This window comes from Athene noctua, chromosome 6, assembly GCF_965140245.1.
Source record: "Athene noctua chromosome 6, bAthNoc1.hap1.1, whole genome shotgun sequence".
Lineage (NCBI taxonomy): Eukaryota > Metazoa > Chordata > Aves > Strigiformes > Strigidae > Athene > Athene noctua.
Genome location: NC_134042.1, coordinates 22,815,846 through 22,829,223, shown reverse-complemented (window position 1 = coordinate 22,829,223; position 13,378 = coordinate 22,815,846). Strand labels below are relative to the sequence as shown.

General features: G+C 37.6%; 1 protein-coding gene across 5 annotated transcripts in view; it reads left to right on the top strand.

The window, feature by feature from the left end:
- Positions 1 to 13,378, top strand: part of HECTD1 (HECT domain E3 ubiquitin protein ligase 1) — a 64,545-nt gene that overhangs the window by 48,556 nt on the left and 2,611 nt on the right. For 3 of the 5 annotated variants that reach the window (XM_074909836.1, XM_074909835.1, XM_074909834.1), the window contains exons 28-40: positions 1,191 to 1,347; positions 2,185 to 2,407; positions 4,970 to 5,024; positions 5,782 to 5,992; positions 6,076 to 6,161; positions 7,289 to 7,416; positions 8,236 to 8,437; positions 8,582 to 8,719; positions 8,968 to 9,575; positions 10,671 to 10,749; positions 10,861 to 10,954; positions 11,270 to 11,420; positions 13,062 to 13,206. In XM_074909836.1, the coding sequence (XP_074765937.1) occupies positions 1,191 to 1,347; positions 2,185 to 2,407; positions 4,970 to 5,024; positions 5,782 to 5,992; positions 6,076 to 6,161; positions 7,289 to 7,416; positions 8,236 to 8,437; positions 8,582 to 8,719; positions 8,968 to 9,575; positions 10,671 to 10,749; positions 10,861 to 10,954; positions 11,270 to 11,420; positions 13,062 to 13,206 (2,277 nt within the window). Of the gene's footprint in view, positions 1 to 1,190; positions 1,348 to 2,184; positions 2,408 to 4,969; positions 5,025 to 5,257; positions 5,441 to 5,781; positions 5,993 to 6,075; positions 6,162 to 7,288; positions 7,417 to 8,235; positions 8,438 to 8,581; positions 8,720 to 8,967; positions 9,576 to 10,670; positions 10,750 to 10,860; positions 10,955 to 11,269; positions 11,421 to 13,061; positions 13,207 to 13,378 lie in introns of all 5 variants that reach the window. The other 2 variants (XM_074909833.1, XM_074909831.1) reach the window with 1 other exon arrangement.

The window sequence follows — 13,378 nt, the reverse complement described above, 5'->3', positions numbered from 1 at the left end:
CCACATGGGCCTTGCCTGTATTACCGTTTTTTCATTTTGTTGTTCTTTAGCAGTATGAATAATGCTTGGTCTTCTACCACCACTGAAGTGATCAAAATGGATATTGCAAGGTCTAAGAGGAAAAATTAAGACTTCACTAATGATAATTTAATGTTTATTACATAAATGTAAAATTTTATGGAATAGTAGAAACTTCCTCTTATAATGAATGTGCAAACTTTTAGGCATTTGAACCAAAATACTTACCATTTTAACCTACTGTGATTATGCTTTTAATAGAAACTCAAGCACATTACTAAATACTTCATTATTTCACCTTCTGCACAAATATGGAATGGACAAACCAGTACTAGTAAAGTGGATCTATAATGCAAACAATAACTTTTATTTGTAGATTGTTGATTACCTTTTCAGAAATTATTAAATGGAGTTACTATTGTTCTTCATGGGACAAAGCAGAAATAGCTAAATTAGTCTTTGCTGAAGATTGCACAGCAAGAATCAGATCTGGAAAAGAAAATTCTCCTTTCTTGGGTTCCAATCCTGTCCTGTTCCCTCTGACATACAATGTAATTCTTCTCAATGAGGAGTTTAGCAGATAAAAAGCTTGTTGTAGAAAAGTCATAAGCAATTAATGCTTGCTAAAGCTTATTGAAAATCAGATTTCTTCCTACCATAATAGTTCCAGTATTTTGGTATTTGATTTAATCTCTGGATAAAATAAGTATACCTTGTATATCAATATAGGTATATGCTTTCAAAAAAAGTACTTTTTGTTTTCAGAAAAATTAATGTGTTTATTTTGACATCAATAATTTATTAAAATCTTTGATATTCCAAAGTCCGTGGAATACACAAAATATCTACAGCAAGTTTGCTGGCCTGCAATACTCTGTAGTTCCCTACATTCTGGTTCTTCATGGAAAGTTTCATTCTTTCCAGAAATTGTAAATATACCTGTTGTAAGGTTAGCCCATTTACATTGAGTTCTGTATGTCTGTGATTTTAAGAATTCTCAGGATTTCTGCTTGACTAGTTAAATGGAGCTAATACTGTTATGTGCCAGGTTTGATATCTTTTGTGTCAATTTTAGTGTACGTGACTGCTGTATTTCCTAAGTTGTAAATTTTTGATCAAATGATTCTTTGTAGCAGAATTTAAAAAACAATTACTTTTTTGGGTTATTTTAGGAAGAAGAGGAGTATGAAACCAAAGGAGGCCGTAGAAGAACGTGGGATGACGATTATGTATTGAAACGGCAGTTTTCTGCTTTGGTTCCTGCTTTTGACCCAAGACCTGGTCGTACTAATGTTCAACAGACAACTGACCTAGAAATCCCTCCACCGGGTATGCTGATAAGACATCTGTGATACTTTATCTGGGTTTAGAATGGAGACTCACTGTTTAAGGGCCCATGGGGGATCCTCTTGCTATTAACCAGGGAAACATGCTTTTGTGGCCATGTGGCTTTTCTCTGTTTGAATGACAGTTTCACCTATCTCTTCAGGTCCAAGCATTATTGAGGGAAAAGTAAATTAAGTGCTGTGTAAAATAAGCATACTCATGAATTTAATTCGGATTAGTGATAAATTTCTTAGTATGTCTAGTTTCACCTGCGGGGAATAATCTATGTGTTGAGCCACCCAGAACAGCTTTGACCGGAGAGGGCTTGTTGAAACAGTCCAAAGCAGAGGCGAGGAGAAAGCAGAGTACTTGAGCAGTTTGTACCACCAGCAGCATAGCACCTGATCTTGCTACTTAGTTCATTCTTGCTTAGCAACATGGGTGTAGTTGGTGTTCATAACAGAAAGGAATATGTAGGTTTAACTTATGTGGAAATGAGCCACCGTTAATTTTTATGAGGTGAAAGAGTCAGTACAACAGAAAGATACTGTATATGAAAAGAGGAATGCATGTGCTGTGATATATTATTAAAGGGGATGTTATCAAGAGGTAGGGATCAACAGAGATTTCAGAAATTCCTGTGAGCTTTACTCACATAAGGAAGTGCTGCAGTTATAGCCCTTAGATATAGTTCATAGTTACTTCTCAGCATCATCTCTTTGGCATGTGTGCAGGAAGCCTTCATATGTCCGTATTGAGCCATTTTATTGATGTTTAAGCCAACTTGTCTTGCACTATATATTTGTATTAATGGCTTCTCAAATTATTTTTCACATGCAGGTACACCTCATTCAGAACTCTTGGAAGAGGTTGAGTGCATGCCTTCACCACGTTTAGCACTTACCTTGAAAGTTTCAGGTCTTGGAACAACTCGAGAAGTAGAACTGCCCCTAACAAACTTTCGATCTACCATCTTTTACTATGTACAGAAATTGTTACAGCTTTCCTGTAATGGCAATGTGAAATCTGACAAACTAAGACGTATTTGGGAGCCAACATACACGTAAGATCACACGTTTGTTATTCTGTGTAAAGAGCACTGTGACTGATTAGGGAATGGGTGTGAAGCAATGTTAATTTTACAATCAGGTTTTTTTGCATTTATGTCAGGATGTTCTTGCTGGTTTTAAAGCTAGTGCTGTGACTACAAAACAAAAAAAATCACAATATTTAATACTCAACCATGACTTATTCGTAATATTTCAAAAGTCAAGCAATTGACCAAGAGAGCAGAATTTGGTCTGTTTAGGGATCTGCTTGGTAGAATCCCATGGGGATATAGTCCTAGAGAAGAGAGGCCCAGGAGACATGATTGATTTTTCAAGGATCACTTCCTCCAGTCACAGAACAATCCATCTCAATGTGCGGGAAGTCAGACAGAGGCAGTAGGAGACCTGCATGGATAAACAAGAAACTCCTAAGAGAACTCAAAACATAAAAAGGAAGCATGCAAGAGGTGGAAGAAGGGTCAGGTGACCCAGGAGGAATATAGAGACACTGTCCCAGTGTACAGGTATGGGATTAGGTAAGCCGAAGCCCATCTGGAGTTGAATCTGATGAGGGATGTAAAGGGCAAAAGGTTAGGGAACACTTAAAGAAACAGAACATACAAGTCCGTGGGACCCAGTGGGATGCTCCCACAAGAGCTGGCCACTCTTGATTATCTCTGAAAGGTCATGGTGGTTGGGAGACATTTCTGAGGACTGGAGGAAAGCGAGTGTCACTCTTATCCCCCCTGGAAGGGCAAGGAAGGTCTAGGGAACTACAGACTGGTCACCCTCTCTTTCATCGCTGGAAAGGTGATGGAATTAGTCCTGGAAACCATTTTCAAACAGTGAAGGACAAGAAGCTGATTGCAAGTAGGTGGCATGGATTTGTGAAGAGGAAATCATGCTTAACCAATCTGTTAGCCTTCTATGATAAGATGACTAGTTCAGTGGATGAGGAAAAAGCAGCAAATGTTATTTTCCTTGACTTTAGCAAGGCTTCAACATTGTCTTCCTCCTTGACAAACTAATAAAGTATGGACTAGATAGTATCTAAAAACTGCCTGAACTGCCAGGATTAAATGGTTGTGATCACTGGTGTGAAGTCTGGCTGTAGGGCAGCTCGTGTACCCCAAAGGTCAGTACTGGGTCCAGTCCTGTTTAACATCTCCATTAATGAACTGTATGATGGGACAGAACAGACACTCAGTAAGCTTGCAGACAAAACAAAACTGGGAGGAGTCATTGCTACATCAGGTGGTTTTGCTGCCATTCTGAGAGACTCATCAGGCTGAAGAAATCGGGAGAAAGGAATTCATGAAGTTCCACAAAGGGAAATGTAAAGTCTAGCAGCTGGGGAAAAATACCTGCATGTGCTAGTACAGGCTGGGGCCAGCTGGCTGGAAAGCAGGTTGGTGGAAAAGGCCCTGAGGGTCCTAGCAGACATAAAGTTGAACGCGAGCCAGCTATGGACCCTGGCAGCCAAGAAGGTTAGTGGCATCCTGGGCTGCATTAGGAAGGTTGAGGGAGGTGATCTTTCCCTACTGCTTGGCACTATTGAGGCACATTTGGAGTGCTCTGTCCAATTCAGGGCTCCTCCGTATGAGAGAGACATGGACACTGGAGTGAGTCTAGCAAAGGCTTGCTAGGATGGTGAAAGGGCTTAGAGCATCTGTCATGCAAAGAGTCTGAGATATCTGGGACTGTCTAGCATGGAGGCAAAAAGGGCTAGTGGGATCTTGCCATGTGTATGAATACCTGATGGGAGGAAGTAGGGAAGACAGCGTAGACAACTCTTGTGACAAGTGAAAGGACAAAGAAGAAGAAAAAAAAAAGGCTCAAATTGAAATACAGGAAATTCCATTTAAACGTAACATTTGAGCAGGGGCATTAGGCTATGTCTCCAGAGGTACCTTCCAACCTCAACTATTCTCTCTACCCTAATTTGACCTTATTAGCTTTATAGTAACAGACAGAAATTGTAAGACTGTATGACTCTGTCTATTTTCCATTTACTACACCAATGTAACTTCTGTCATACTAGAAAACCAACCTATATGAAAGCAAGAACTGCAGTAAGGTGGTTGCAGTGGTTTTAACTTTGTATTTCAGATTTCAGCAGTGCTCATGTGTTGCAGCTGTTTTCTGAGTTGCCTTGTGTGCTGTAACAAAACTGTTTTCTAGTTAGAAAGCATGAAAAATAGTTGTAAATGTGCGTATCTCCTAAGTTAATACACAGCAAACTACCCCAGGACTTCAGAATTTCAGAGTTGGTGCATGTGTAGTGAAGAACCTAAAGTTGGTTTGGGAAATATGCACTAGGAAGGTTTTTTGATTGATCAAACCTTAAGGAAACATAAATTAAGTACTTTGCAAGATAAATATTGACATCATGAAAATTAAATATGCGTTTAAGAACTTTGCTGCATCAGGGTATCCCAGATGTTCTGTGCAGCAAAGAGCAGCTGGTTTTACATCATGTTGTCTAAATGTCATTGATATATTAACTAGTCAATGTATAACTTCAGAATGTAGAGGATGTGCTGTAAGAAATATTAACTCATTGTTTTGATATCTAGAATCATGTACAGAGAAATGAAGGATTCTGATAAAGAGAAAGAAAGTGGAAAAATGGTAAGACTTCTATGCCTTTGTATGTTTTTATGGCTGTTTAAACAAAAGCAAAAGTTTTTCTTGCAGTTTTGGAGATGCTACATTAAAAAAACTAACAGATTTCAATTACTTAAAGATATGAATGAATATATTTGTAAATGCATGCTCCTTAAAAAAAGACAGTATGTAATGCATGTGAAATCTTTAAGACTTTACAATCAGGAAAAACCAACATTTGGTGGTTCCTGTTGTAGGGTTGCTGGTCAGTAGAGCATGTGGAGCAGTACCTTGGCACTGATGAATTACCAAAGAATGACTTGATAACCTACCTGCAGAAGAATGCAGACTCAGCTTTCCTGCGCCACTGGAAATTAACCGGCACTAATAAAAGTATTAGGAAAAACAGAAATTGCTCCCAGCTCATAGCTGCATACAAGGTATATGTCTGCATCCAAACTTTTTTATTATGAATGGCTGTGTGCTTTGTTTTGCAGCTTTAAAGATTCTTGTGGAGGAGGGATATGACATGGATAGGAAAGTTGAATGTTCCCATGCCAATATCAAGTTTAGTTTTTGCTGCCTTTTTTTTTTTTAATGTCTTCTGTTAAATGTAGTCGTGTTAAAATGCATTTGTATCATGATTTGAACCATCTACAACTTAACTAAGTGTTGAGGTTAGGTGCCATAACCCTTCTGAATTTTCAGATCATTAATTTGGAGTGCACAGTCCTAAAAATAATAACACATGGAGTTTTCATTCTTAACTCTTTTATTACAGGATTTTTGTGAACATGGATCAAAATCTGGATTAAGCCAAGGGGCCATTTCTACTTTTCAAAATTCTGATATCCTCAGTTTGGCAAAGGAACAACCTCAGGCCAAAGCTGGCAGTGGGCAGAACTCCTGTGGAGTAGAAGATGTTCTGCAGTTACTTCGCATTTTGTATATAGTTGCCAATGACCCTTACACAGCACGAACTTCTCAAGAAGGTAAGTTAGTTATCTAGCAGAACTTCTTAAATGTTTTAACGAAAACAAAATAAAGGAAAATTTTTCTCTTGATTTATTTTCAGAAGGAGATGAGCATCCTCAGTTTAACTTTCCACCAGATGAATTCACAAGTAAAAAAATTACTACAAAGATTCTACAACAAATTGAGGTATTACATTGATGTATTATGCACAACGTGTATATATATAAAATACTGTTTTAAAAACTCCATTATAGTCTCCCTTACCTTGACTGTTTGAAATTATTGGCTTCTTTGCCATTTTGACTTTTGAATTGCTTCATATGATATTTACTTCCTTATATTCTGGATGAGTAAATTCTGTAAGAACAGACTAGTCTGAATGAAAATGGTATACCAAGAAAAAAGTTGTAATAGACTTGTATCTTTTGGTTATGAAGAATAATTTTTTTTCTGCATCAAACATAGATGTTAGAATGTAGTGTATGTATGTCTGTAACAAAGGCAATTAATTGTGTTAGGGTTCACAAACATTTTATTTTTTATACGTTCTACATATAGCAATTAGAAGCCAAAAATAGCATTTAGAAGACATATTGTTGGTACCAGGTCAGTTAGATGCATAAAAAGGAAAACTTTTAAGATGTAGTTCGTCAGTAGAACTACATTTTCTTTAACAAAGACTTAAAGACGATGAAAATTCTTGACTTGTTTGGCCCTTTTATGCTTTTTGAGGGTTTTTTTAATTACAGTTTTATTGCCCTAATTATTCAATAAAAAAAAAAGTTCAGTTTTTCATGTTCTTTTAAAGGCTGTTCTGGCACCCTGCATATCTTTGTAGTAATAATTTCTGCAGTCTTTTTGTATTATACTTGTATTTTAGAAAGGACTATAGTAATATTTCAGTGGGAATCATCTTCACTACCACCAAGTTTCTTTCATGTGTTCAGATATTGGTAGGTAGTATCTAATCCGTTTTGGGCAAAACTCAAAATTCTATCTAGGTAATTGTATACTCAGGTCTCCCCATGGTGCTTTGAGTAGTACATACCCCAGAGATTTACTACAGTCTTTAGTGCATTTGTGCCAAATGCACTAGAAACTCTGTGGAACTTCTCATTCATAGCATTTAAAGGGGATTTAAAAAAAAAAAAGTGGCAGTTGTTGAGATGTAAGAAACTTGCTCAAGCACAGGTGAAAACTCTGTGCTTGCATGTACTGGGTGTCCATGTACTTCATTACAAACTTGTTGGGGGCAACATGAGTCTAATATTAGAAACATTTATTTCCCCCCCCCCCCTTGCATTAAACTACAGGAACCCTTGGCACTAGCAAGTGGAGCTTTGCCAGACTGGTGTGAGCAGCTAACAAGCAAGTGTCCTTTCTTAATTCCATTTGAAACAAGACAGTTGTACTTCACATGCACAGCATTTGGAGCATCAAGGTAAAAGATTTTTATTTTAAAATATTAAGATGGCTTCCTCTTTTTCTTCAAACTATAATAGTTTTTTTAATTGCTGATTCACAGAAGGACCTTATCCTAACAAGATAGATTGTGCTTGCCAAATGTAAAGCATTTTGGATAGTAGAAAGAAAAGGGAAGAAGACGGAAAACTTTAGAAGGACTTTTGGACCATTGAAATGTTTCTTGTTCATAGTGTTAGAGGTTTTGTGATGAGTAGCCTACTTTCTGTTTGATATTCTTCAGGAAATTCCTTTGAAGAAATTTCATTTTTCAACTTTAGCTGAAGGCTTATTTGCGTACCTCTAGCTAGGTTAGCCTATCAGGCAGTAATTCAGCTGGGTTGCAGTTCATTGTATAAAGGTCAGTATCAATGGGGCGATGTACAACTACCTCGCGGTATATAATGGAAGTTGTAGTAAGTGTCTGTAAACAGTTTTGAGCATGTGATTGAAAAGTACTACAGCAAATGCTACTTTCAGTTCATTCCACTGTAACTTAAAAACTAGTAATTCAGATCAAGAATTGTATGTTTTCATTGGTGCCATCTGTTACATCAGAAGTTATGGCTGGCCTTTCATAGGAATTAGAAATTACTTAGTTTTCTAAACTCATAAAAAACAAGGAGGACATATTTGGGCATTTCAGATATTTCTGCAAAATACTTCAGTATATACCTTCAAAAAAATTAGAAGGAGGAAATTAGTACTTAACAAGGTAATTTTTTCATAGTGGCTACTTGGAAGTTTTCATGCTGGTAGACATTGAAGTTTCAAACAACGGGGTTTTGTTTTTTTCCAGAGCAATTGTATGGCTACAGAACAGACGTGAAGCCACTGTTGAACGGACAAGAACCACAAGCACAGTGCGACGTGATGATCCGGGAGAATTCAGAGTTGGACGCCTCAAACATGAAAGAGTGAAAGTTCCGCGAGGTGAATCCTTGATGGAATGGGCAGAAAATGTCATGCAGATTCATGCAGACAGAAAATCTGTTCTAGAGGTAAAGCATACCTGCCTAGCAGAGCGAGGTTAGATAGCTGTTTCTAGTGTAATGGCTGGGATATTGAATATCCTGTTTCATAACCAACACTGAACATTTCACTAGGATTTTCTGTTATTATTAACATTTCTTATGTTTTTCTAGGTTGAGTTTTTAGGGGAGGAAGGAACAGGCCTGGGTCCTACCTTGGAATTTTATGCATTGGTGGCAGCAGAATTTCAGAGGACAGATTTGGGAGCTTGGCTTTGTGATGACGATTTTCCAGATGATGAGTCTCGTCAGGTATATTTCAGTTTGCATTTTAAACTGAGTGCTTGTGTAAAAGAAAAATGAGCTAGATATCCAGGAATGCTCACACATGATCGGTGAGCAGCCACTTGTCATGGTCAAGAATGACCACTCTGCTCCACAGCTTGCTTTCTCACCTGTTCTTTTCTTAACAGAGAAGTAGAATGTAAGTTAAACTGCACAGATATATAATTAAATTAACCTTTAACAGTGTCAGTTTATTTTTATGTCTCTTAAATTAGGTTGATATTGGTGGTGGACTGAAACCCCCTGGCTACTATGTACAGAGATCATGTGGACTTTTCACAGCACCGTTCCCACAAGATAGTGATGAACTTGAAAGAATAACCAAACTCTTTCATTTCCTTGGAATTTTCTTGGCTAAATGCATTCAGGACAATAGACTTGTGGATTTACCCATTTCTAAGCCTTTTTTTAAACTCATGTGTATGGGGGACATTAAAAGTAACATGAGTAAGTTGATATATGAGTCACGAGGCGATAGAGACTTGCACTGTACTGAAAGTCAGTCAGAGGCTTCTACAGAAGAAGGGCATGATTCTTTGTCAGTAGGAAGTCTGGAAGAAGACTCCAAATCAGAATTTATTCTTGATCCACCAAAACCTAAACCTCCTGCCTGGTTTAATGGAATTTTGACATGGGAAGACTTTGAATTAGTAAATCCACATAGAGCCAGGTTTCTAAAAGAAATTAAGGACCTTGCAATTAAAAGGCGTCAAATTTTAAGCAACAAAAGTCTATCAGAAGATGAAAAGAACACAAAACTACAGGAATTAATGCTGAAGAATCCATCAGGTTCGGGGCCTCCACTTAGCATAGAGGATTTGGGGTAAGAGTTTTATATTTGTTTATAAATATGCAAACAGTGTTGTGTTAGAGAGAACTGTCAATACATATAATTAAAAATCAGGTTTTCTTCATTTTAGATAGTATAGTTGTAAGGGGGAATCATTAGAGATGCAAGATCCAGTTTCCCAACTATAGCTATGTTCTTGTTCCTTAGTTTGAGGATTTTCTCACTTGCTCAGTTTCCTAATTTTTAAACTTAAATGTGGATGGATGCACTGCAGTGCTGTATGACTCTAGAAAGAAAAATTCTTGTAAAGACCTTTATAAAATTGTGAATCAGTAATTTCTTTGCTATGATAACTACTGAAATTTATAAAATTTTTTTGGAGAGCTTTTAAAGAGGACAGATTGAAATTTCAGACTGTGTTAATAGACACGCAGTCCAGTGTTTGAATCCAGGAAACAGAACACGTGCTAATTTTTAGCAAATGTTAAGGGCACAGAAGCACGCATACCTCTGTAAACTTGTGTCAGGATGTTATATTTCGTAGTTTTAAATTATTTCTTTTGAAACAACAGTAGCTTTTCTACCATTAACATTATGGGTTATTTTTTAAAATGATGTTGTGCCACAAGGATTGCATGGTCAGAGTTCAGTAATTGCTTGTGGCCTTGCAGAGTTCAGCATGGCTTGTTACCAGGAGAAAGCACGTAGCACCAGTGGAAGGCCTAAACACCCAATATGTGAAGTGGCTCTATAACTGTTAGTGCTGGAAATTAACGTGAAGGATTTTTTGTTTGCGAACTGAAGTAAACAGTTTGAGTAGTTTTGAAGCTGGTAATTTAAAGGTATTAAACTCTATGAAATTTTCAGTGGTTATCAAATCTAAATAAATAGTGGATGAGTACACACATGTGGCATACCATCAATTTGAAACACATATTGCCTGTGTAGTCCACTACTAATCTGTACTGTGCTACCACTGTTAGTGTATATGCAAAATGTTCCATAAACAGTGGTTTGAAATGTAGTGAGATGCTTTTGGGTGTGTGGGGTGCAGTTTATAAATCTGGTGTATTTGCAAAAGCAGCAGCAGAGTTGTTTGCAGTTAGTAACTATCTTTGTATTTTGAAGTCTAAATTTTCAGTTTTGCCCTTCGTCCAAAGTATATGGGTTTACAGCTGTGGATCTCAAGCCAGGTGGTGACGATGAGGTAAGGAAACAACCTACCTTTACAATTTAAACAGCAGTTAAATGGTTACTGTCTCAGCAGTAACACTAATGCAAAGTGAATTCTTACAGTATTTATCTATTGTCTTTGCAGACTGTAACCATGGATAATGCAGAGGAGTATGTAGATCTCATGTTTGACTTCTGCATGCATACTGGTATACAGAAACAGATGGAGGCATTCAGAGGTAATTTTAAATAGGCAGAATATATATGCAGTTAGGTGGACTGATTGGTGTTCAGGATGTGCTGGTCTAAAGTGGTGCCATAGAGTGGCTTTCAAGACAAGCTTTGAAATTAAGAAGGCAGTAGATAAGATAGTAATTTCATAACACCTTTGCATTAGTTATGTCATTTTTAATCTTGAAGAGATTCTGTTCACCTTTATTAATAAACTATTGATTGATTTTTTTGGTTTGATTAAAATATAATGGAAATGCTGACATAATTTTATAAACATTGTTTTGACTTATGTTTATAACTGTATCTTCTGTAAATTAAAGATGGCTTCAATAGAGTCTTTCCAATGGAGAAGCTGAGTTCCTTCAGCCATGAAGAAGTTCAGATGATTCTTTGTGGAAATCAATCTCCTTCCTGGGCAGCTGAGGATATCATCAATTATACTGAACCTAAACTGGGATATACACGAGATAGGTACTTATATTCTGAGTGATTGTAAAATAGTAGCTAAAAAGTTACATTAAGTGACAAAATGTCCAGAACGCTTATCAGATGTAGATGCCAAATTGGATGGAATTGGTGGTTACCAAAGAGCAAGTGATGTTCTAAAACTACATGAAATAACCATGTATGTTACAACAGATAGGTTAGAAAGTACTTGGTGTTTTTGTGATGAGAGAGGATAAAAAAATTTAGAATGTTAGAATATGAACAAATAGTGGAAATGTAATGGCAGCTAACTAATACAGGCTATAAAAAATAGCATTTTAGAGTTTTTACTTTCATCTTTGGTGGTGGTTATAATTTCTGTTCAGCTGAGTATAGTTGTTACTTGTTCCTTGTTTCTTACTTTGTCTTCAAGTGTAGTTGAAAATGTGCTATGCAGATGTTGTGGTTTGAACTCAGCCGGTAGCCAATTGTCATGTGGCCAGTTGTTTGCTTTCCTCACTCCCCCCTCCCCAGTGAAATAGGGGAGGGACAAAAGAAGAAATTCATAGGTTGAATAAAAAAATAATTTAGTAATAGTAATAAAAACAACAGTAACAATAGTAAGTCCAAAATGGGTAAAATGCAGCAGTGGCTCACTGAGCAGTGACCGGTATGGAGCCCGTCCCCAGCAGCGATCCTGACCACACCAAAAAAATCCCGCCATGCCAACCCATAAAACCAAAAACGGGGGTGTTGGGAGAGCCTGCGCCCGCTGTACTGAGCGTGACGTCACGTGACGTGGAATGCTCCAGTGATTGATCCGGGCCTGGCCCTCCAGCTGCGCTCCCTCAGCCCAAGGAAAGTTAACTCTATCCTGGCCGAAACCAGGACAGATAGGAACAAATATACTGGTCAGTGGCTATCAGGAGGTGGTCTTGATGTTTTGGGGTTTGTTGGGTTTGGAGTTTTTTTGCTGCTTCTCATGTTTGGTAGAAATAACATACAAATTTTTGAACTGTGTTAGTATAAGCACGGTGAAGAATCCTAATCAGTCTGAGATGCTGTGTGGGATGATTATTCTCTGCCTTGCATGCAGAGATGGAGCTGAGATTACAGTGCTTGATACCCAAGGGTGTGTGTCAGCAGGCTGTGCTTTCTCCATGCCCTCTCCTCCCCCTCATTCCCTGGGCTGGTGTGGATGAAAGCAGTAGTGTCTGGAGGATTCCTTGAAGGTCTACTGTAGTCTGTTACATTTTTCCTTTTTTTTTTTTTTTTGCATGAGGATAGAAATGAAATTATATAGAAATTGAAGTGGCTTTATACTACAGAAGTGGTACAGAAAAAAAATCTTAAGATTATAGTCAGTTGGATTCTTCTCGGAGAATAGGTTTGAGCTCTTACCTACTTCTCTACCCATTCATTTGCAAGATCCCCAAATAACACTTGAAGATAAGTATGGAGAAAAGTTCTTATTTACCTATATTTTTCTGTGTAATACTCAGCAAGAAGATTAAAGAAGCATTTGTGTGGGTTTGATGTTTTATTCTTAACTCAGTAGTGAACAGGCACTAGAACGACTGCTTAGACATGACTAAAGATTGTAATTGTACTGTTTCAAGTTAAGGGAAATTTAAAAAACACTCTCTTGTAATGTTATCATAACTAATTATTTTAATTTATTTAAAGCCCTGGATTCCTTCGATTTGTGAGAGTCTTGTGTGGTATGTCTTCAGATGAAAGGAAGGCTTTTCTCCAGTTCACCACCGGTTGTTCAACACTCCCACCAGGAGGACTGGCAAACCTACATCCCCGCCTCACTGTTGTACGCAAGGTACGGCTTCTTCCGTTGCCCTGCAAAGCAGCTGTTTTGGCTTTTGAATGTAATCATTGCTGCGTTAAGAAACAATACTGGGTTTTCTGTTTGGTTTTAATTTATGACACTATGCTAAGCTCTCAGTACTATCCTCTGTTTCGGGTTTGTTCTCTGACTTCATATTTGAATA